Here is a 26,208-nt window from a genome sequence, read left to right as displayed (position 1 = left end):
TGAACGGGTGCTGTTTGTGAAGACCGGTCTGTTTCTGCTAATAGGGGCTATAACTATTAGATTGTAACATTAATTTTGATTACATTGAGGCACTCTGTTCGGTCCTTGTTTGTTTATTTTCTTTCTGACTCTTGGAGACCATATACATCTCCAAGGAAAAAAGTAGATTAAGTAATATCTATTTTTTTTTTCTTTAGTTGTGACATCAAGAGTCTTTTACAACTCTAAAGTTATTTTAGTTATCTTTTATTCGTATCAGTTCGTTTTTTTTTGTTTTCATCATGTATATTTTTTCTTTTTTTTGATGTACTTTAACACTTAGAGACTATACATCTCTAAAATCTCTTATTAATCATAGTAGCTTAGTACTTTGTATAATTTATTGAAATGAATTTCCATAGAGTAGGTACCTAGTCTGTTAATTTAATATTTCTTTTTTTTGATGAATACTTTTGCTGATTAAATTGTATCTTGTTTTTTAATGCATGTTAATTATAAGATGTAATGTTTTGAAAAGAAGTGGCCCGCCGAGTTTCTTGCCAGTCCCATAGTGGATACCCTCCTCCAACTGAGTGGGGACTGAAATCTTCTCGAGGCTGAGGCGTAGGGTTAGAGCCGGCGTAGCTTTATTTGACGTTCATAAGCGCATTGTAATATGCCTACTTGGAAAATAAATATTTCATTTCAATTGAGCTATTCCCTTGTTCCAGATGTTGGCGCTCGCAGCATGGTGCAGTGAGTGATGCGGTGACAGTGAGTGAGTGAGTGCGGTGCAGTGAGTGCGGGTAGTGAGTGCGACAGGGACAGAGATGCAGTAGCAGTATGGCGGATGACAGCACCATCATCGAGGGCACCGTCAAGTTCCGCGATGGCAAGAAGGTGAGCGCACAGATATGTTTCCGAATTAAGTACATTGTAATGTTATGATCCTAAATTTGATTGTCTTTTCAATCACATTAGTGTTCCGGACCTTGCATGTCACTTGTACCTTGTACCTAATTACTATTGGTTGGTCCTTCCTACTGCTTACATTTCCTACATTGTACTCCTATATAAATGCGATCTCATCTTCCAACAGCTCGTGATAAAACATGATAGGTCTCCCTCGAGCGCGGAGATTTGGGAAATGCTCTAATGTTAGCATATGACCAAATACTGTACGCGTACCTACCTTTATAATTAATACCAATACGTTAATGTTTATACTTAAATATTACCGTATTAGTTGATAGCAATTGCTGTCAGTGCGCATCATGATTACGAACCTTGACAAACAAAAAGGTATAGGTATGTATGAATAAATAAACTAATATTTTAGAGATAATCATACTCAAATTGAGCTAGTCGCTTGCATGTTGAGTGCTAGATGAAGTAGACGACGATAGTACTTGAATAATATTCATAACCATGTGCCCAATATAATAATTTATTGTAATTTGATTTATGATACCTAACCCATATAACCATAATCGGTCGTCGTTCCTACGCAAATCGTCCTATTTTGTGTACACACAGGTCTTCGGGTCTCAATGCTTAGTCGCAGTACGGACGACGTTTAGTCGAGGCGACCCAAATGGGGACGATTGGTAACAGGCACAAATGGTCACAGAAGTGACAGAAGTGTGCACTACGCGTGCACACATTGTTACAGTTTGGCGACTACTTTCCCAAAATCATTCGTTCATTTCATTCTTTTCAAATGGCGACTGTCAGAGACGTCAAAGTAACAAAGAAATAAAATCATTTGACATTAAAATGTAATGGCGTAAGAATTTGTTAAAGATAAATATTGTTTGCATTTGTAATATAATGTGGGCTAATTACCATGGCCAATTAAATTGCTCGAGTGATTTCATTAAATAAGTCTAAATTTATCAACGCGCCATCAATTTACCTCAGTTTAACCAGCAATAATATTATTGACTACTCGGTGTTTGTGTACATTTAACTATATTGATTGGTGAAGTTTTAGTGCTTCGGTGCATATACTAAACTGAAATAATAAAAATAATGTCTAGAAAACCAATAAAGTTGTTAAAATATAGATTAAGACTGGGTAATATTCTATGTAAAAAAACAGTCGACAAACGGTCACCAAACGGTCGCAAAATGGTCGTAGCGTACACGCGTGACCGAAAGCAGTGAATATTTATTGGATTTACAAAATGGCTTCTTGTATTCATTTTTTCCAGGTATCCTCAAACTTTATAAACAATTAAATATGCCGTCGTACTCAGTTGTCCTCACTGGAGAACATTAAAAAAAATTGTAACGTGTGTACCGAGCTGCTGGGTTGTAAAGGATCGGGGATCATATTATTATGGTCTTCTATAGAGCAACTAGTATTTTGCGGCATTTCACAATTGACACTTGTTGAAGTAGTCGTCATTAATATTACTAATAACATTAATTTCAGCGATCTGAACTTCTTTTGTCAAGATTTTTGTAGAGATAAGTGTCCACAAATTTGTAATGTTAAAGAGACGTAAATAAAACGAAGTAGAGTAAATAATTTGTTTTTTTTTGTAACCCAAACAAAATACTTGTGCGGCAAAGAGGAAAATCGATACGAGTAGCGATAAATTAATACACGAACGAAGGGAGTGTTTTAAATCGACACGAGTTGCGAATGTCCTTTTCGCACGTGTATCGTACGACAATTTTCAGTACCTAAATCTAAGCTAAGAGTTTCGACCAGACCAGAAATGAATCATTGCTCGCACTACTGCGTTAAAAAGAAGCAGCATCTGTATTGAAAAAAACTATTATTGCGCAACAGAAGAACCCAATACATAAAGTAAACTGCGTCACAAATACTAAGTAGTAACTACCAGCATTCATAACAATATAAAATACGTCGATTTTCATTAATATTACTATCAACATTAATTTCAGCGATCTGGGGCCCGTTTCTCGAAAGGTACAAGCCTTGTATTACAAGTGTGTTTCCATGGAAACCCATACGATTTGACAGTTCGCGCACTTGTAATACAAGGCTTGTACCTTTCGAGAAACGGGCCCCTGAACTTCTGTGTCATTTCTGCCTATAAATAATGAAGGTTAGAATAATACTAACTACGTTATGTATACTTGTATAGGAATTTACTCTAGTATGCACTTCACAAGACATCTATTAATATCACAGTAAATACTCTATTTCATTTGATACCTACTTTTATTCTGTAAAGCAATACTACACATCTTTTTTATCAATAAGAATTAAAAATTATATATCTAAAAACATTAAGTAACTATAAAGTGCTTATCTATTTGTATTATCGTTCTGTACTTTTCTTAACTTTCCCACATTTCTATAAAATGTTGAAGAGTGCTTAAATGGTCGTCGTTGTTTATTATTATTTAATTCGCTCATATTTAAATGATTCACAGCAACCAGTCCACAACTTCACAAGACAGTTTGAGAAACCTTCGTATTTCAGATTGTCATTTGCGGATACAGTGGTTTAGGAGCAGTTCGGTAATCAGACCTACACATGTGTGTACAAATTCTGTCAATGTCACTGTCAGAAACCGTTCTGACAGTGACAATGACAGCCACAAATTCGTCCACATGTTGTTACCGTTATGTGTGCATACGTCGACTAATAAAGTGTCGTTGAAAATCGTTCTGACAGTGACATTGACAGCCACAGATTCGTACACATTTTGTTACCGTAACAAGTGCACACGCCGACTACATTTTGTTATTGTATCAATACGGTCGCATTGTTTGCACGACATTACCACGCGTTATGTCACATTTGACAGTTAGTTACTGATTTTATTTACTATTACATACTTTTGTAAAGCAGACCGGTCGCGGTCGTCCATTTATTCACAATAATTACTAATTATGTACTATGTGTTGTGCTATTGTTGGTAGAAGTTGGTGACGATTTTATGAGGCAGGATTATTGTGATACTTAAATAATTATAACGATGTAAAACACAACAACTTTATTATCAGTCATATATAGCTTTTGTTGAAAACATGTGAGGTAGAAGTTATAAATAAATTAATGATAATATTAAGTATTCTAGCAAATAAACTATTCTGATTCTGTCCCATAGTCTTGTGACGTTCTACATAGGGGTATTTCACTAAAGAAGCTGGACAAAATTGTTTAAGTATATAAGTACCTACATCTCTACAAGTAGTTCTATTGTGTCAATCCAAATACGCTATTTTAAATTATTTTTACTTTTGCTTATTTACATCGACAAATTCGTCCACATGTTGTTACCGTTATGTGTGCATACGTCGACTAATAAAGTGTCGTTGAAAATCGTTCTGACAGTGACATTGACAGCCACAGATTCGTACACATTTTGTTACCGTAACAAGTGCACACGCCGACTACATTTTGTTATTGTATCAATACGGTCGCATTGTTTGCACGACATTACCACGCGTTATGTCACATTTGACAGTTAGTTACTGATTTTATTTACTATTACATACTTTTGTAAAGCAGACCGGTCGCGGTCGTCCATTTATTCACAATAATTACTAATTATGTACTATGTGTTGTGCTATTGTTGGTAGAAGTTGGTGACGATTTTATGAGGCAGGATTATTGTGATACTTAAATAATTATAACGATGTAAAACACAACAACTTTATTATCAGTCATATATAGCTTTTGTTGAAAACATGTGAGGTAGAAGTTATAAATAAATTAATGATAATATTAAGTATTCTAGCAAATAAACTATTCTGATTCTGTCCCATAGTCTTGTGACGTTCTACATAGGGGTATTTCACTAAAGAAGCTGGACAAAATTGTTTAAGTATATAAGTACCTACATCTCTACAAGTAGTTCTATTGTGTCAATCCAAATACGCTATTTTAAATTATTTTTACTTTTGCTTATTTACATCGACTAATAGTCAGCTTTTTAAAATATCCATAGGAAATACCCCTAGGTGCGTTCTGTATATTGTAGTTGTATAATGTATATGTAGGCAGCGCGTACATGAATATGAGCATGATGAGAATTAGAGCACGGTGTTTCACTCGGCGTTTGTTGTTGCAGTGGAAGTCCCGCTGGTGCGTGATGCGGAAGCTGTCGCCCGTCGCAGGTGAGCGCACCTCTACTGCACGCTATACAACACAACACACCGCAACACAACACAACTTACTGCTCCTACTCGTACTAGCCAATAAACTACTAACATGTAGTGTAGGTACTATCAGCTGCAAAAGTGCATGGAGAATTTATTAATGAATTCATTCATGAGCTCCATGCACTTTTGCAGCTGATAGTACATAACTACCGCTCGGTTAATAAATACGTCAAATATTAGCTTTAACTAACAGTATATAATAAAAATATATGACCGTGGTGTAGAAGGGTTTTGGTGACTTTATAACTTTCGATGTGTAAAAATGTATCAGTCCAGACGTAGTACGACAAGGGATTCCTTCGTATTTGTCACGCTACTTTAGTCAATGTAAGTAGGTACATCTTGTACTGAGACTGACTGAAATAGCATGACACGTTCGTATTACGTTTCCGTAACGATACGAAGGCAAATCTTTTGACACTACATCTGTATATGTAGGTATTGTTGGAACACGAGTACGTGCCAAATATATCACAAACGAATATATATCACAGATTCGCAATCTGTTTTGTCGATCTGCTTATCGGAAGAAACAGCGTGCTTGTAAAACTTCCATCGTTGTTTCCTTGTTGCCTTGAAATTATCTTCGAGTTCTCCGCATTTAGCGACCTTAAAAATAGCCACATTGTTTTGCGATTCGGACGTATTTATGAAACATTTAATTTATTAACGATAAGTATCTTTATTACCGACCGCGGACCGCGGAGATCGACTCTCGCATCGGCAAAGCGGCCACAACGTTCGGGAGGCTCCGTACAAGGGCTTGGGACAATAAACATCTCACGGTAAAAACGAAAATGCTCATTTACCAAACATGTGTCCTAAGTACACTTTTGTACGGAGCGGAAACTTGGACATCGTACGCAAAACAAGAACGCCGGCTGAACTCCTTTCACATGCGCTGTGTGCGGAGCATACTGGGCATCACATGGAAGGATCGCGTGACAAACGAGTCTGTTCTAGCCGAGGCACAGCTTCCTAGTATCACAGCCATACTAAAGAAGAGGCGACTGAGGTGGCTCGGGCATGTGTATCGAATGGAGCAGACTCGTTTACCACGTCAAATCCTGCTGGGAGAGGTTGCAGATGCAAAGAGACCGGTCGGACGGCCAATGCTGCGCTTTAAAGATTGCGTGAAGCGTGACATGGTCACATTTGATATTCCATGCAACCAGTGGCAGCGGCTGACCGAAGACCGACCCACGTGGCGCCGTGTTGTCCATGACGGTCAATCCAAGCACGACAACGCCTGGTTCTCCTCCTTGAATGATAAACGCATGAGGCGTCACGAGCAGGCCTCTAACCCCCGCCCATCTGGGGGAGCATACACCTGTCGTGTGTGCGGACGAGGGATCCTCTCTCGAATTGGGCTATACAGCCACGAACGTAAGTGTCGCAAGGATGCTGCTTGAATCATCTGTTATATCTATAAGTCATGCATCTGCAAAGGCCTGTTATTATCTTTATTACAGTAGTTAAGTAGATGCTTGTCAAGATTAATGATTATTATTAATGACCAGCATAAAAAAATATTGGATTACTTTATCTGATAGCTTTGTTTACACAATGACGACGCCTGTTTCAAAAACAGCCAGTAACGTCAGCATTAAGGACAATATTTATATCATGTTCAAACAATGATCGTGTTTGACAAAAGTTCATAGATTTTGTACAAAGACATGAGCTCGCAAAACACCTGTGAGAAAGAGTAAAATAACCTATGCGATGCACGTACAGCCGGCAGCAGATATATGGGAGCGGTCAAGGTGCTCACAAATATCCGAACTCGCCTCTATTCTCAAGGCGATTACGCGTGTTGAGATATTTTAGTTCTGTGTAAGAATGTCCTATAATATTTATTTATTTATTTATTTATTTAGCGCGCCCGGCTGCTCAGATATGTCTGATGTCGACTCTACGTACCTACAGACTTATTTGTCATGCTAGTTCAGACCAGCGTCTGTACATCTTGTACTTATTGCATGACACGTTTCCGTAAAAATACGAAGGAGGAAGGTCTGTGCCTAATATCAGTTCGGAACGGGCCGTCAGTCGGGGGTATTAACTATAAATAAACAAAAGTTTGCGAATGGGCTCGGCTCTGTATCTCAACTCAAGTAGTGTAGTATCTGATAACATATCGATCCGTGTCTATCATACGATGATAATATCAGAAGAAAAACCTTTGACTGCAAGATAACGTTCGATGTGTCAAATGTTCTGTCATGGCATTGAGGATCTGACCGTGATCGTTTCATGATACTGATAATAGCAAGAATGTTTCCGGTTGTTTTCAAGGAAATTCGTGATATGCGACATTTATGAAAAGTTAGTGTTAAAAAAAACCTTATAGCAGAATCGCAACGGGCCGAACTAGCTAATATGCAGACATTTAACGATACGTGAATATGAAGTAGCTTTTTAGTTTAGTTGAATCTGTATTATTTTATTCTAATTTATGTTGACATGTGAAAGTGACCCTGTGGCCTGCTTACTGAATAAATGTTTTTGATTTTTTTTATAAGAAGGTCTGGCGGCTTTGGGCTCTTGTTATGTTTTTAAGTACTTATTCAATCGGCACTATGCTAAATAAATAACTAAAGTAGCGAAGTTCCTAAGGCCGTACAGCATCCTTGAGGACAGCAGTCGAGCGCAAAGGGCAGCCTGGCAGATGTAGCCAAATGGTTCACAAAGGTCCCCTACGGTACACTGATTAATGTGCCCAAATTGACTCCTAGCTATTTAGCTAATAATCCTCCATTCATAACATAGTTCAGTACAAGAGGTCCTTATTTTGAGAAAAATCTTAATAAGTAGTGACAACTTACTTCGAGGTGCGCCACAGCGACACATATTGAATTGTATGTATAAACAGATAAGTTGATCTTACTACTAACGTTGTCGTTTGTTTTTACATGTTTAACTACTTATTTCCAATCTTTACATTTTCTAGTTACATCAGTAAAATTCAGAAGTTACGGGAACGTTATTACTCCATAACTTTACATCTTCAAACACCGAAGTACAATATCTCAACATTGAGACTGCTGGCGCCATCTGTTGACGGGTGGCTAAATTAGCAATTTATCCAATTTTACCTTGGAGTTACATCTAGCCACCTGTTAACGCATATTGCACCAGGTTTTAGAATTTTATGGCTACGGGAACGCTTAAATATTCACTAAGTTTACTTGCAGACCGGGACTACTAACGCCATCTAGTAAGGCCCCGGTTGAGCTTAGCTTGACTACATTGAACATATCACTTAAATCTATAAATTATGTATTGTATCTATAAGTGTGATCCTGCAATTTATTTTCCATTTCTTATTCATTAGTGTTATATTGTAATAATAGCTGTTGGATCTCCAATATCTTCATAACGTAATAGGTACCTACATAATATAGACTTCGGTTACCGCGATAGTTACTCATGAAATAAAACTATGGAAACGGATTAAATCGCGTAGGTATAATGAATTTACGATTCATCCCGACGTTTCGAACACTTGTGTACACTAATAGGTACAATTAGGAGTACTTAGGTCTTAGGTAGTCGTCCGTAGGTACTGTTATCTGGTACATGGTAGCTGGTCATGCTAAATTCCAGTTTTTCTAGCCACGGAGCAGCCACGAGCGTCGAGCACGCCGCGCCCTCGCACTTTGCGCCGGTATAATACGAATACGATCAAGCGTCACGACGTCTCGATCACGCCTCCAAACCACAGCTCATGGGCATGTGTCCATTCTATAATCTTTACGTACTTACTGTGTACCTAATTATAGACATTGTATTTGTTTTGTGGTGGAACTCGTGGAAGAAACTGTTACGTCATACGACTGATATGACATGTAACATGCTTTGTTGATGTTCTTGTATTTCTTGAATTAAACTGCACCTATATAGGTATAAATTGTACTTTAATATGACATAATAAGTAATACATATTTTTTAAATTAAAGGAAAAATTGAAAAATTCACACCTCCGGCAGGACTCGAACCTGCGACCTTTGGCCTTGCCGGGACCATCGCGCTTTCCAACTGCGCAACGGAGACCTGCTGGATGTGTGCGAATTTATCCATGTCTTCCCTCAATTCTCAACCGCCTTAGGGTGGGTGGCAGACGTTTCTGCATGATAAAAAACAAATTTATAATAAGTAATAATTAATAACACTATTAATAAAGCCAAACTATTGCACTGAGCTATAAAGTTTAAACTTACTTTCTCAATTTCGTTTTTTACGAATATAATAATATACGGTAGAATTTTTTTTAATTAACTAACAAAGTGCTTATAACGCTAAGAGATGAGAGAGAGAAAGTGCTTACATTAATTAAACGTTATTTAACATTTTTCTGAAACCGATTTCTGGTAAACTATGTTAGGTTGGGACGAACAAACTATAAAACCTTTTATATTGATACATCGAAAAATAATTACAAGAATAATGAGGCGTTGGACCCTAAACACAATTCGTCGCCTCATCAAAATCATTGAATGATTTCAATTACAGCTTATCATGAAACCTGTCAATCAGCGCCCGAGCTTGAGGTCCGAGTGAACTTGACCCGCGAGGGGGCGCTTCAATCGATAATCGCGCCCCACAAACCAGTAGGATTATGTTCATTTGTTTATTTAAATATCAATTGTTTATTAGTCGAACGAGGGTGAAAGTAAATTCATAAGCATTGACGCATTGACGGTTGACGATGATACGACAGTGACGGTGGTTTTAGTTTATTTACGAACAGTTTTTTTATGCAAATGTAGTAAATAAAGCCCCCCACCGAAACTACATACTCACACGCCGGGAGGTAGGAGGATCAATACTATCGGGATGGAATGATTTCCTGGAGGAACGGTGTTCCGGACACGACGTCGTGTCGGCTATGTGCAGTGGACGCGGTGCACGAAATGCAAGCCAGCTGCCGGATTACTAGATAGCTGCCTACTCAGATTGACGTTCAGGCACAGAGGCCAGTAAAAGTCCTACATTTATTTAAAGCATCTTGAGAGTACTATCACTCAGTATCTCTACGTTCCATCTAGTTCAAGATTGAATTCATTTTGTTGTACTTACTTGGTTAGAAAATTGGTAAAAACACCGAATCAGGGTGCGTAGCCGAATGGCACAAACGCTCACGAAACGAAACGCTAGTAGATATCTATCCCTATCGCTCTTGTGTATTGGCGCGACAGGGCCGGACTACGTTTCGTTTTCGTTTGGCGTCGGAGAAATGCCATTCGGCTACGGGGCCAGTTACAATTAACGATAAAAACAATAAATAAAAAGAACTCGAAACTTTTGTGGACCATTATCGTGACAGAGTGCGCACCGCGGATGTGCGTTTAACGGCCCAGCACTAATCGCGAGATTGAATCTCGAGCGAGCGAGTGCACGGAGTGGAGTGCGACAAATCGCGTTAGAGCACAAACGTCGTTAAATATAATGGCGTGTCAGCTGACGGCACGGGCGGCGCGGTGCAGTGCCGTGCAAGTGCAGTGTGGTGCACTGTCTGTCAACTCAACATGTACTAACTATTGCAATTGTTTTTTTTGGGGCTCGTCACATTCGATACGTTGTACTAGCTGGCAATTTACAATTTTTCTCATCCGAAAAAAATTTGGTAAAAATACATAGATTTTCTAAAATGTTTATTTTTGTTTGGTGCATCTATTTATGTGTCACAGCTGAGCAAACCCCTTCCCATGGTTCAACTCAATCTTGTTCTTTTTTTAACCGACTTCAAAGAAGGAGGAGGTTCTCAATTCGACTGAATGTTTTTCTTTTTAACCGACTTCAAAAAAAAGGAGGAGGTTCTCAATTCGACTGAATGTTTTTTTTTTTTTTTTTTTTTTTTTTTGTATGTATGTTCCTCGATATCTCCGAGAATTGTGGACCGATTTTCAAAAATTTTTTTTTTTTTTTTTTTTTTTGATCGAACGGGTATAACCCCGAGATGGTCCCATTGGCACCAAGTCAGGGTCTGATGATGGGATCCTGGAGAAATCGAGGGAACTCTTCAAATGTTATAGGCACATGTAATGTTTTTAGTGTATTTTTCAAAGGTAAACCAGTATTTACGCCTGATGGTAATAATTTTATGTGGCTGAGCTGATGATGGAAGGTCAACTCCTCAATGGTTAGGAGTTAAAGGATAATTCTTTCACTAGTGTACATATATTCGGACTGATACGTATAATATCAATAGGAACCACTAAACATCAACAAATAAATAAACTTTTTTTACAAAAAATAAAACCGCCTTCAAAAATAAGCGCGTTACAAAACACGGAGAAACTAAAAAGCAAAAAATAATAAACCTTTGAATTCAGATTTCTTATCGTATTGCAATAATCTAAACATCCAAATTATAAACAAATCAATTATTTTTGGAGTCGGTGCCAGCCTGCATATGGTTGGGTGGGGCAAACAGGCAATAGCAAGGCGACGAACAGGTCTGGTACCGACTACAAAAATAATTGATTTGTTTATAATTTGGATGTTTAGATTATTGCAATACGATAAGAAATCTGAATTCAAAGGTTTATTTTTTGCTTTTTAGTTTCTCCGTGTTTTGTAACGCGCTTATTTTTGAAGGCGGTTTTATTTTTTGTAAAAAAAGTTTATTTTTTAACCGACTTCAAAAAAAAGGAGGAGGTTCTCAATTCGACTGAATGTTTTTTTTTTATTTTTTTATTTTTTTGTATGTATGTTCCTCGATATCTCCGAGAATTGTAGACCGATTTTCAAAATTTTTTTTTTAATCGAACGGGTATAACCCCGAGATGGTCCCATTGGCACCAAGTCAGGGTCTGATGATGGGATCCTGGAGAAATCGAGGGAACTCTTCAAATGTTATAGGCACATGTAATGTTTTTAGTGTATTTTTCAAAGGTAAACCAGTATTTACGCCTGATGGTAATAATTTTATGTGGCTGAGCTGATGATGGAAGGTCAACTCCTCAATGGTTAGGAGTTAAAGGATAATTCTTTCACTAGTGTACATATATTCGGACTGATACGTATAATATCAATAGGAACCACTAAACATCAACAAATAAATAAACTTTTTTTACAAAAAATAAAACCGCCTTCAAAAATAAGCGCGTTACAAAACACGGAGAAACTAAAAAGCAAAAAATAATAAACCTTTGAATTCAGATTTCTTATCGTATTGCAATAATCTAAACATCCAAATTATAAACAAATCAATTATTTTTGGAGTCGGTGCCAGCCTGCATATGGTTGGGTGGGGCAAACAGGCAATAGCAAGGCGACGAACAGGTCTGGTACCGACTACAAAAATAATTGATTTGTTTATAATTTGGATGTTTAGATTATTGCAATACGATAAGAAATCTGAATTCAAAGGTTTATTATTTTTTGCTTTTTAGTTTCTCCGTGTTTTGTAACGCGCTTATTTTTGAAGGCGGTTTTATTTTTTGTAATTTTATTATTTTTTTTTTTGTATGTATGTTACTCGATATCTCCGAGAAGCGTGGACCGATTTTCAAAATTTTTTTTTTGATCGAACGGGTATAACCCCGAGGTCGTCCCATTGGCACCAAGTCGGGGTCTGATGATGGGATCTTGGAGAAATCGAGGGAACTCTTCAAATGTTATAGGCACATGTAATGTTTTTAGTGTATTTTTTAAAGGTACACCAGTATTTACGCCTGATGGTAATAATTTTATGTGGCTGAGCTGATGATGGAAGGTCAACTCCTCAATGGTTAGGAGTTAAAGGATAATTCTTTCACTATTGTACATATATTCGGACTGATACATATAATATCACTAGGAACCACTAAAAATCAACAAATAAATTAACTTTTTAACAAAAAATAAAACCGCCTTCAAAAAAAGCGTGTTACAAAACACGGAGAAACTAAAAAGCCAAAAATAATAAACCTTCGAATTCAGATTTCTTATCGGATTGCAATAATCTAAACATCCAAATTATAAACAAATCAATTGTTTTTGGAGTCGGGGCCAGCCCTGCGTATGGTTGGGTGGGGCAAACAGGAAATAGCAAGGCGACGAACAGGTCTGGTACCGACTACAAAAATAATTGATTTGTTTATAATTTGGATGTTTAGATTATTGCAATCCGATAAGAAATCTGAATTCGAAGGTTTATTATTTTTGGCTTTTTAGTTTCTCCGTGTTTTGTAACACGCTTTTTTTGAAGGCGGTTTTATTTTTTCTTAGATGTTAGAGTGTTTTCAGCTCAGATACCTATAACTCCGAATATAGTTATTCGTACTTATTTAAGCCAACATTTAGTAAGAAGTTCGTTCCTGTTTCCTGTACAAATATTGTCAATAGAAATATTCAAGTTTCAAGTTTCAAGTTTCTTTATTTGGCCAAGTAACAAAACACGTTACATCTAGCAAGTCAATTACAGGTCATTGCTAAAACTAATCATGCAATGTCTTAAAATAGCTTATATAAAACAAAGATATAATTCATATAAGATGTACATTATTTTTCATTTTCTCAGTAAATTCATTGATTGAATAGAACGCGGATTACATTGAAAGAAACGTTTCAGTTTATTTTTAAATTCCGTACATGTTAAATTTATTACGTTTACAGGCAGTAAATTATAAAGAGTAACTTTTAAGGAGATACCTTGTTTAAATGTTTTGACTAACTTTGTTGCAGGAACGCATAGCTTATACTTATTTCGTGTGTTATATGTATGAATGTCCTTTCGCGTGTTAAAATCATTCTTACTTTAGTGGATTTCTAATAGGCAGTTAAATATGTACAATGAGATTACTGTCATGATTCGACTTTTTATAAAGAATTCTCTAACGGAAGTGCCTTTGCGTAGATTGTATACAATCCTCACTGATTGTTTTTGAGATATAAGAATTCTTTTTATTCCAACTGCGTTGCCCCAAGTAGTTACAGCATAATTCAGATGAGCATGAACTAGAGCATAGTAAGCCGATATAAGTGTTTTACGATTGATTAAGGGTCTTAGTTTTAATAGTGCATAATTTCCTGAAGCTATTTTGTTACAAATTTTGTCAATGTGAAATGAGTGACTTAACTTATTGTCAATATGATATCCTAAAAATATTGTGTTAGTTACGTTTACTAATCCTATCTCACTAATATTTATACTATCAATTATTTTCATTTGAAAAAATATAGGTATCTGCCATAGGCAATACCTATAGTCATATTATTCATGTCGATATTACTGATATTAGTAATATCGGAACGGCCCCAAATCGGTTTCGGAATATAAAAGTCATTAAGTATAATTGCGAAGCGCGGCACGGTGCGGCGCGGGCGCGGCGAACATGTGTCCAATTGATTCGCGAACGCGCCGCCGCCCGCGCGCCGCTCGCCCGCGCCCGATGATGTGACAAATAAATTAGCGGAGAGGGGTGTCAGGGATAGCACAGACTAACTAATAACTTCCGATGCGTATAGTGTGTCCAAAATCATCCAGCTAAATGCGATTCGATGCTGATATATGTGTCTTCACCCTAACTCGGCATCTCTGGATACACAGCATCTCGCATCGGCATCTAGCTATACAGAAGCGCTTTTGTCCACAACGCGTGGTGTACCCTGCAAAACTTCAGTTTTAGGGATTTACGGAGGCTTTTATGGTGTAAATAGGTAAGTGGAGAATACACGAGCTAGCAGTACCATATATAAAAATATAATACTACTATTCGGATCGCAAACTGAGCTGTAGGTACTCGCTATGTATGTAAGCAATGTATCTAAGCATGTTAGCAGATAGTAAAAGTTAAGTACCTGCTACTCTTAAGCATGCTTAAAACCTGCTTAAAACAGTACCTAGATGGTGATTCCGTGGTCTTTATAATGATTTCAAATCTTTATAATGACGTGGATGCGTTCGTAGCCCACGGGTGGAGCGTGCGGGCGGGGAGCGGGGAGCGGGGAGGGGCGCGTGGCAGCAGTGATTCGCAGATAAGGGGGAGATGATGGAGCCGTCACGAGGCGGCCGATAAGCGAACTCAGCGCGAGATACTTACGAGTTATGGAAATCGGAAAATGTACCAATACTGAATAAGTATTTGTTCAACATAAAATAAACAGGTGATATTTTTTTGGTAAAGGAAACCCAAGACCAACGTTAAACATTTTTGTGAATAAAAATGTCGAATTTAAGCAAAATGCATTTTGTGATTGAGCAGTTTTAAGGCTCGCAAAATACTGAGGACTATTCAGGTAGTAATTCCGTGCCACAATATATGTACATATACCTATTTACAGAAGTAACTATCTATTGAATATAATTGTGATTTTTACGAGTAAACTACATTATAGGTACATTATAGGTAGGTTTTCACGAGCATAACCCACCAAGATGATACGAAGACGACTTCGCAATATTAAATTTGATCCAAATAACTTGAGATAGTTATAAGTTGAAAGAAATGGGGAAGTGGGTTAGCGGCGCGACGGAAACAATGCGAGTCTCCCTCGTCGCAGCGGGGGGGGGGGGGGGCTGCGAGCGCAGCGAGGACCCTTTAATGGCCCACTCCCGGAATCGCTGCACAAAGTGCATCCCACACAACCCTAATAAGACAACTTCGACTTGTGCAGTAGTTTTGCTTCATGTAAATAATTCAAGAAATGTTTTAAGCATTTGCTGATAAAAGTTAACTATAATGTACCTACATACACCACCCTACACATCACAGATTTTGATCACTTCATGAAATATAATGTTAAAATTGATCACTTAGAACTATAACTTGACTTTTGCGTGATATGGTTAATCGATGATATCGATATCACGAAATGATACCTACCACATGAAGAAGTCTATCTTAGATCTGCTTCCAAAAATAAATAGTGTCACTTATCTCGTATGCACTTTAAACTACAAGTATAAAATACTTGCGCCTCCCGCGAGCCACGACGCCCCTCGCCTGCACTCCTGCCGTCCGCTCGCGATCCTACAAATTCATTAATCGTGTCGTAAACCCCGCGACATCAGCCCTCGCCTCCCGTCGGAGAGATTCCAGACTTGTGAACCAAGTTTTAAGTACAAAATAAACTATTTAAAGAACATGGCAATAAAGCGATGCCTTACAAATCTTACAATTAGCCCCGGCGCCGGCACATCAGCTATTTGTGTCCGTAAACTTATTTTGTTGTTCTTCGGTTTAAAACTTAACGATCTCGTAAAATGTATATTTTATTTCCAATATCTGTAATTTTATTACGATGCGCCAGTGATCAAGCTTAGCTACGACTAAAGTAGGATTTTGTAGCGGAAGCAGTTTGGGGCCGCCATAAACGAACAATGTAAGAGCTCCACACATTCAGTGTGAGGCCGTGAGTGACGGAACCACCCCACTCGGAATGCTATAAAATCTGATGGTTTACAAATAATTGAATGCAGTAAAAGCTTGAGCTTGAGACATTGTTGTTAAATCAAGGTATTTATAAGTAAAAGTACCTACTTAAGTTGCATGAAGTAGCGCATAAGTTACGGAAGCGGTTAAAACATTTAAAAATTATGAATACATATTATAACACTTAGTACTTATAATAATTTTTAAGAAAAAAAAACCGCCTTCCTTTGGGGTTCTGGTGATAAATACTTTCAAATGTTGGATTATGTTATCAATTCGTCTGTATATTTTTATGTTTGTTATTCGATATCTCCGTCATTTCTGAACCAATTTTGAAATCTAGATGATTCTGAAGTACTTACAGATGAGAATGATTATCAGAACGGAACTCTAACCAGGGGCGGCTCACTCTTCATCAGTAGTTCCACTGCACCAAATGTCACTATTCTGGACGTAAGTGCATGCTGTTCTTATGTTCTTATAAAAATACCAAAGTCACTATAAGTGTGCCGTTCAGATTTGAGGAGTTCCGTTCTGACCATTATCAGCAGTTCCACTGCACCAAATGTCACTGTTCTGGACGTAAGTGCATGCTGTTGCTGTTCTTATAAAAATACCAAAGTCACTATAAGTGTGCCGTTCAGATTTGAGGAGTTCCATTCTGACCATCATCAGGAGTTCCACTGCACCAAATGTCACTGTTCCGTACGTAAATGCATGCTGTTCCTTTAAAAACACAAAAACACAAAATCTGTATGCATATACATTCAATCAAAAAAAAAATTTCAAAATCGGTCCAGTAACGACGGAGATATCGAGGAACAAACATTAAAAAAAAAATACAGACGAATTGAAAACCCCTTCCTTTGAGATCTGGAAGGCGGTTAATTATGTACAAAAATACGTGTGCTGTTGGCTTATAAAATAAGTGAGGTTTGTATAATTTCAGCAAAAATAGACCAGAAAAAAGATTTATAAAAGATGAATCTAGTTACAAAATTTATTATTATCAAGAATGTACCAATATTTACAACCTCGTTTTCATGAAACTTAAATTGAGGTATACTATGTGGATGATTCATGAGTCGTGAGCAGGAGTGAACAGGGTACTGGGGAGGGTCACGCTGAGCAACTTTCATAATGGGGCAACACTGAATTGTGATTATTTTTCTTAACTATGACTTAATTGATAAGTACTTAATTGATCAATTACGTTCTAATTATGACTTAATTGATGATTAACTATCAATTAAGTCATAGTTAAGAAAAAAAAAATCACAATTTAGTGTTGCCCCATTATGAAAGTTGCTCAGTGTGACTTCACTGTTCACTCCTGCTCACGACTCATGAATCATCCTGTATATCTATTATAATATATTATGCACAAAAACAGAACACCAATCAAAAGCAAAAAAAAATGTTAATATTAGTATAACAAACTCTCTCGACTGGCGAATTATTCGGACTTGCGAATAATGTTGGCACTCAAATATTTCGTGTCCCGATGACCGAATCAAAACATGCTGCATGACGGATTAATTGCCGCATACAGTTCACTGATTTCATTATACATCTCATACAGGAAACTAGTTGTCGTATTTATTTTATAGTCAAATGAAGTGAGTCGTATAATTTCGATGGAACTTCACTTCAAGAAGTTCGTTTCGATCATCAATTAAAATGACTTCATTTACTTCGGTGTAACAAGTTTAAGGTTACAGACCTTCCTATCGAAGGGGTAGTATTAAGCTAGCGAATGATTTAAAACCAATACTCTTGAAAGTTCGGTTAGACCTAGAAGTCACAAAGGGCCGACGACTTTGGCGAGTACTTGGAAGAAGCTCCTCGCTCCGAGGCGCGATATTTTCTCCTCGATAAAGCACCCGGCGCCATCCGATTTGAAACGATTTTTTTGGAATCGTTGCCGTCCCCCATTGTTCGCTGCACCCTAAAGTGTAATAAAAATTCTTACAGTACATTCGCTCTCGGCTTTTATGGGCCGAGGGGTGCAGCAAAAAATGTTACAAAACATTGTCCATAATAACTTGTCGACGGCATATTTATTACCAGGTTTTGAAAGGGTTTTGTGAACAGGTGAATCTGAAGAAATAGTTCACGGTTCGTATCCGGGGAGCTGTAGTTTTCCTTTTGGCGCTCCGCCAGTATTATAGTATGACTGTTTTGTTATTCGTACGGAATTAAGAGGGATTAGGTGATGATCAGTAGTTGGATTATGGTTATCACTTATCATTATCACTTCTTTGTGCGATTTAACAACAAAGTAACTCTTTAATGCTGGTAGATAATAAACAGTTTCTGTTGACGTGATGTCTACATTATGGTCTACATAGCGAACAAACAAAATATGTAGGTACACAAACGACGTTAGAAGTGCAACTAAATTATTATAAATCATAAAATCTCACCCTACGCCTTTTTAGAGCTGTTTCATCCTAGTTGGATGCATTGACAAATTAATAATTTTACTACATATTTAAATGTGATCCATTCAGTGCAGAGGGATGTTTGGTCATGTTAATTGTTTAACCTTGGGGAAAATTCGACGTATCCTTGTGACAGTTATCCAAGCAAAGATTTTTCTATACTCTGCCACGTAAATTTGTATTTGTATTTTAATGATAATCACATGTAATTTACTTATCACAAGCAATAGAAATATCAGCTCTCTCATTAAACTTATTAACTTCTGACAGCGACAAGAGCAAGCATAAACAAGCACGTGTAAGGCTAATTTGTCCCGCATATCGTACATGAAAATTTTATCTGATACCGTAGTGGCAGTAAACTTTGTATGACAACTTTCAAAATCCTATGCCATGTGAGGGATTTAGAAAGTTGCCATAATACAGAAGTGATGGAGAAATGAATTTGTGTGCAGACTGCGTGCACCTGCAGCTGTACCGCGACGCGCGGTCGCGCTGCGCGGCGGGTGCGGATGCGGGCGCGAGCGGCGTGAAGGCGGCGCTCTCGCTGCAGCAGTTCCTGGGCGCCGAGGCGGGATTCACGCTCGACAAGCACTCCAACACGCTGGCGCTCGTCTGCCGCGACCTCGTCGCCATCCTCGCCTTCGAGACCAGGGAGCGCCTCATACAGTGGCAGGTACGCAGAGAATACAAACAATAATCTTATGTATAGTCACCTTAAACAAGTGTTCTTACTTTATTTTTATTATGAAATGAAAATGAACCTAGAATTGAACCTTGAGGTACTCCGTATCGTTTCATAGAGCAACCTGTCTTACTTTTAGTAGGTAAATAACAAATTGCTCGCTGAGTTGTATCGTAAAGGCAATGAGGCACTACCCCAGGTACAGTTTGTTAATTTACTAATCTAACTTGTAAGGAATGCACCTGATTTACATAGTCAAAAGCCTTTGCCAGATCACCAAAGTGTATTCTAAAATCATTGACCTTTTCACGGGTATCAGCAAAATAATTGACTGGTATCGTTCTGGTTATGGTTACGCTGATTGAATGTGCAGGTGAAAGTGAACCTGCACCTGGGCGAGGCGCGGCAGTACCTGGTGGTGCTGGGCGCGGGGGCGGGTGCGGGGGCGGGCGGCAAGCGGCTGCCGGCGGGCCCGGCGCGCCTGCTGCTGCACGAGCGCCGCTGCGCGCTCACCGCTGGCGTGCCGCCGCGGCTGCTCGGCGAGTGGCAGCTACAACACCTGCGGTAAGGCCACCCACAAATATTGATGTTCTGTTTAATAAATAACGAATATTAGAGATTGCAAAATTTTGTGTGCAGGAGGTATGGTGTGGTGGAAGGCAAGTTCTGCTTCGAGGGCGGGTCGCACTGCGGCGCGGGCGAGGGCTTGTTCGTGCTGACGACGGACCAGGCGGCGGCGCTGGCGCGGGACTTCGAGCTCGCCGCGCAGGGACGCCTGTCGCCGAGGCGGCGGCCGCAAGCTACCAAACCTGAAGGTGAACATGCTCCTACTTTACTACTACGAACTTGTCCACATAAATGTGTAGTCTGTACGAGAAGTTTATGCTGACGTTTCCACGCAGGAGCCGAAAGCCCCAAGTCAACCAAGGCGTTTCGACCAGACACTCGGCTGTCGGAGCTCAACGCGGGCGAGCGCTCGCTTCCTGCAGACTTGCGGTTAGAAGACACTTCGACGGCGCGAGGAGCTGGCTCCCCCTGGGGCGCGGCGGACCGCGACGGCGACACGGCGTCGGTGCACGGCGAGTGGGCGCCCGGCGTGGCGCTGGAGCGCTGCATGAGCTGCATGTCCAAGCTGGGCGCGCTGTCCCGCTCGTCCACGGCCGCCACGCCCGGCACCTTCAACCCCGCGTGGACCATGGACGCACTGCAGGAGAGGGAGAGCGACGCCCCACCGCGGCCGCCCAAGCCCGCGCGCCTGGAGCCCGCGCGTCTGGAGCTTGGGCGTCCGCCCGCGCCGCCGCCCACTACATGCTGCCAGTCAGACGACTCCAAAATCGGCCCTTATGAAAATTACGACGTGCCTAAAGTTCACCCTGCTGAGGTAAGACTCACTTATTTTGTAATTAGGTATTACCTATTTGATTATTCATCACAATTTATTTACCTATTATATTCGTCACTTGATGATAATCTGCTGAAACTAAATAAAAAAAACATATTCTAACTTCAATGTCTTATTTTCTTGTTACCAGGTGGAAGGAGAGTATTACGATACTCCTAAAAGATTAAAGGAATGTTTAAATGAAGAGTTGTTTAGGATAACCAAGAGCTCAACGTCAAACGCTATTATTTTAAAGAAACCTTGCGGATGTCTCCTCAAGTTCGGCAAACGACGGAGAGAGGCGACGGTGGTGGAGGCCGAGGAGGGCCTGGAGCCGGCCAGCTGCCCGTGCCGGCGCGTCACTGACTGGGCGCACAGCTGGATAAAGCTGCCCTACTGCAGGAAAGCAGCGACGCCCACGGAGGCGTCAGTACCGAACAAGGAGAATGTGACGCCGAATAGCGATCGGACAGCGCTGTACGCTACTATAGACGTTTCTCGAAAGACGAAGCGGAAAGCGTCGCTCGGTGGTGAAGCGCAGAATGTCGAAGTAGACGAAGGACCGCTTGCAAACTACGAGAACTTGAGCTTCGCATTATCTTTAGAACATTACGAGAACGCCCGGGCGTTGTTACGGAAAGCCGGCGTGACGCAGGCTGAACTGGATGCTATCAGCGCAAACTTGAGGCCTCTCGGGTTGCCGGCGCGAAGCTGCGCCTGCAGCGCCTGCCGCCAGCCCGCGTCGGAGTACCTGCTCATGGAGCCCGGCATCGAGCCCGGCAAGCTGAAGGCGCCGTCGGGCTACACGCCCATGTCGCCCATCGGCGGGTTCGCGTTCCACACGCTGCGGCTCCCCGCGCGCGCCGCCAGGAACCTCGGCGAGGAGAAGTCCGCCAGCAACCCTGCGCTCTGCCCCGCCGCGCGCGCGGCGCTGCGCACGGGCGAGCCGCAACTCACCACGCGAATAGAACGTACGCGGGTGGAATACCGAAAGCGTTCAAGCTCTGCCGATTCCTCGCGATTCTTGGAAGACGTCAAGGAATTTGAAGGCAGCGCGGGCAGTAGAGGATCATCCTCATCAGTGGAGACGCTGCGAGCGCGGGCCGCGTCGCCTTGCGGCTGCCACAAGCTGTCTGACGCGGACAGTTCAGAGGCGTCGAAGGCGCGAGCGCCGGCACCGGGTGCGGCAGGCAACAGAGATTCCTCTAGTAGCAATGACTCAGGTGAGCCTCTGCTTTCTTGCATTTCGTCAATAGGTCCGAATTATGTGTGTATTGTTGTAACTTTTGTTTTGTGTTCAGGTGTAAGCAGCAGCAGTCGAGCAGGTGAGTTCGAGTTGCCGCTGACGACGGCAGCGGCGCGCCGACACTACCGCTCGGCGCGGCGCGCCGCGCTCCCGGCCGGCACCGCGCCGCCGCGCCGCGCGCGCTCCTCCGACGCGCCGCGGCTCGGCGCGGCCGACCCCACGCACAAGTCGTCGTCGGCAGAAGCTGAAGTGCCACTCCTATCGCTTAAAGCACTTAGAGGTACGTATAAAATAAAAGTTACTCTGAGAGAAATCATAACTTTTTACTTATAACTTCTAGGTAGATTTTAAACTATTACGTTGCATTTTACCGGAAAATTGAACAGAGTATTTCCCGGCAGGAGTGCTGGACACGCACAGCTCGTCGAGCGGCGCGTCCGATATGTCCGACTACATCGAGACGCTCTCCATCTGCTCCTCTCACTCCTCCAGCGACACGCCGGTCACCATGCGGTGAGTTTTTGATGCCACATAGTTGGGCTCTTTCCACAACGCCAACGATGAATAAAACAGCAGCAATTTATTGAACGATTGCATATGTCAGTGTTATATTAGTGGTATGTTGCAGGGCGGGGCGGCAGTGCGCGAGCGTGCTGCGCCCGCGCTCCGGCAAGGAGTACCAGCCGCTCGGCGCGCGCCTGGCCGCCACCTCGCACCTCTACTCCAACCTGCCCTGAACCGACGCAACGCTGCCCACTCTTCATACTGAGATTACTAAAGGCACAGCCTAGTGAACAACGTTTAAACGAAGTAACCATACGAATTTCATTAACTTATAGGAATTAGATATGAGGTGACTTTTTCCATCTGTCAACGATTGTAAACTTGGCTAAGCCACATTTTAAAACGATTTAAGTTAAAAGAAAATGTTTGTTTCATTATTGTCAGTTAGGTACAAAACTTGGGATAACATACCTTTGTGTAACAACTGACGACGTGGTCTAGTAAATATTTACAAAAACAAACTAAATAGAAGCTTTTCAAAGTTCACTTCTTTCTTAAGTGAGTATAAACAATTTGCCCCCGCGCGATGACCGGGAGAGTGAGATAGATCATTTGTTAAATTTTATTATAAAAGTGTTAAGTGAATTGAATACTGTGTATTTCTGTACTTACGTATGTAGATGTGAGTCTGTCCGTGTGTGTGTCCGTCCACAGGCAGCGCTCCGGCGGAGCCTTCTTTTGTACGACTTTTATTTTATTTCTGATAAATTTCCTTGTAGTTACATGAAAGTTTGTAAAATAAATTGTAACTTGGGTCTTAATATATGAAAATAAATTACTATGGACACTAGTAAAATTGTAAATGTGATTATGATGAAAATTCTAGTAATTAAAAGTATAATTCCAATTCCGATTGAAAGCGTCAGCATTTAGTCTCGCCGCTGGATTTAGCCGGCCGCTGGCCGCTGGATATGATCTTTAAATATTTAAATAATCGAAATATTGGACAATGGTGGAAAGCCGCTGCCGCTTGCTGTCCGAATTGGAAGGATACCGTAAACAAACTGGCGCGACGCGCAACTAAACGAATTACAAGACAGGTCTTATAAATAGTTGTTAATTTTTTATTCAAATACACTATATTAGCCTAAGACTCAGCCAAATATAACTTATTTCTAGTCATTTATATCTACTATGTACATAGGCGCGCTCGAGCGGAGTGGGGGTAGGTAGGGGGTAGGTGTACATAGGCGGTGTTGTAATATTTTGATACAGATTTATGACTGTACTCGTGTACATGAACTCGACATAGCAATAAGAGTGCAACCACAGGTGATCGAACGTGTAATATATTTATTATAGTTAATTATGATAGCGTGGAGCGGTTAGTGAGCGAGCGCCCGCGGCCGCGGCCCGGGACCGCGGTTTGTTTACACACTGCACTGACTTCCAAACTTTTATCATTTGTTAAATTCTTTTTTGAATAATACAAGATTAAAAGCGAGCTGATAATTAATACGAGTTTGTATGTTTCAAGATTTTTGTAAAAGGTATTGCTTTGTTTTGTAATTCACTTTTGTAACAAATGTGAGTGACATCGGGTAATAATAGTAACAGCTTATTATTACGGAAAATAGTAATAATATAGGTATCTATTTTGAAAGATATTTGCCTCGCAAAAACTATTGATATTTCGTCACAAAACACGATTGCAATTTCGTCAAAATAATTGAATCAGTAGTAGGTTGGGAATTCAAATTTTATACGAGATGAATCACGAATACGTGATCATAAGTATTGCTGCGTTCGTTCTATCCTTCAGTATTATACAGTTTGGCACATTTTGTACTATAACTATCGTGAACGAAAATGAGCCGACACCCGATCTACAAGCTAATCGAAAATTACGTAAATTTTCATAACCGAAATTACAGACAAAATATACTGTTCCATGTCGGTTAGGTGATGAGATGTTATTATAATTATTATACATAATATATAGTAAACGAAAGGGTAGCAGGTAGTGGTGGGAGTAGAGGGGGGGGGGGGGGCAGAGTGCGGGCCGCGGGAAGACTGGATAGTGCAGGTTGTGTAGAGTGCGCTAGCAACTGAATTTATATTTAACTAATGTTAACAAACTTGTCATTTCTCAATAAAACATGACTATGAACAATTGTTTTATTTATAATTTTCCTCATTTTGTGTTATTCCGTGATAGGTAGGTGAGAGAATATTATCTTATCAATATAATTAATTATTGGCCATCGAATACGTCACGATAAATAAGATGGGTATTATAATTTAGATACATACCTAAAAATGCCCTTTCCATATTTATACAATTAGTTCAGTAAACAAGATGGGTATTATTATAATTTAGATACATACCTAAAAATGCCCTTTCCATATTTATACAATTAGTTCAGTAAACAAGATGGGTATTATTATAATTTAGATACATACCTAAAAATGCCCTTTCCATATTTATACAATTACACTGATTTAAACTTTCCGCGATTATTACACATAATTATTTTTAAATCGGGACTTAATCGCGTATAACTACATATTAAACTGACCTCCAACATTTCAAGGACGGCGTTGTCCCCGTGGTCTCGGAGAAGACTGGCTTGAAATGACATCAACACCTTCTGACAGCCGCGCGAGTTTTTCGAACTACCCGCACTTGGTTTTGATTATCAACTTGAACTGTTTGCGTACTGGGGATGTTACTCTGTCGACATACAACACTGACGATATTCGATTTAACGACTGTCGATATTATTTTCGGCTTACACTTATTAATGACAGGATTCCATGTGGATGAGATCCTAAAACCTTCGTCCCGATTGAAATTGCGATGTTTTTTGATTTCAATGGCTTCACGCACTTTTCTACTGTAGAAATGGCGTTCCGTGGAAAGGACTTTAGGGTCATGTAGTTCTATCCAGTGGTTTGGCCCTGACTCTAACAAATGTTCAGCCACGGCAGACTTGTTGACCTGACGATTTTTCACAGCCGCGATGTGCTCCTTTACCCTTTCTTCTATGGTGCGCTTAGTTTCTCCAATGTAGACAACCGGCATTTCTGCCGTATGTTAAGGTGTGACGGATAAGGTTGGTACAGTATTTGGAAAGTACTCTATAAAGACGGTGTACACGCCATTATCCAAAGTTGCAGGAAGCCTAAGATCACCTAAGGACGTTATACCGTTTCAATCACCTGGCGTTTATAAAATTGATTGCAGTTGTGGTAGCTCCTACATTGGAGAAACTAAGCGCACCATAGAAGAAAGGGTAAAGGAGCACATCGTGGCTGTGAAAAATCGTCAGGTCAACAAGTCTGCCGTGGCTGAACATTTGTTAGAGTCAGGGCCAAACCACTGGATAGAACTACATGACCCTAAAGTCCTTTCCACGGAACGCCATTTCTACAGTAGAAAAGTGCGTGAAGCCAT

At 40.2% G+C, this 26,208-nt stretch overlaps 1 protein-coding gene across 1 annotated transcript; it reads left to right on the top strand.

Moving 5' to 3' along the window:
* Positions 1–743: 743 nt before the first annotated feature.
* Positions 744–24,772, top strand: LOC125231447. Its single transcript, XM_048136904.1, has 10 exons — positions 744–879; positions 5,038–5,083; positions 19,391–19,611; positions 19,994–20,184; positions 20,260–20,435; positions 20,523–21,001; positions 21,153–22,224; positions 22,303–22,527; positions 22,649–22,760; positions 22,876–24,772. The coding sequence occupies exons 1-10, from the start codon at positions 823–825 to the stop codon at positions 22,982–22,984; spliced, it is 2,688 nt and encodes an 895-aa protein (XP_047992861.1). The 5' UTR covers positions 744–822; the 3' UTR covers positions 22,985–24,772.
* Positions 24,773–26,208: the final 1,436 nt, after the last annotated feature.

The sequence above is a fragment of the Leguminivora glycinivorella genome, chromosome 11 (genome assembly GCF_023078275.1).
Source record: "Leguminivora glycinivorella isolate SPB_JAAS2020 chromosome 11, LegGlyc_1.1, whole genome shotgun sequence".
NCBI classification, from domain to species: Eukaryota; Metazoa; Arthropoda; class Insecta; order Lepidoptera; family Tortricidae; genus Leguminivora; species Leguminivora glycinivorella.
This window is presented reverse-complemented; position numbering and strand designations above follow the sequence as displayed.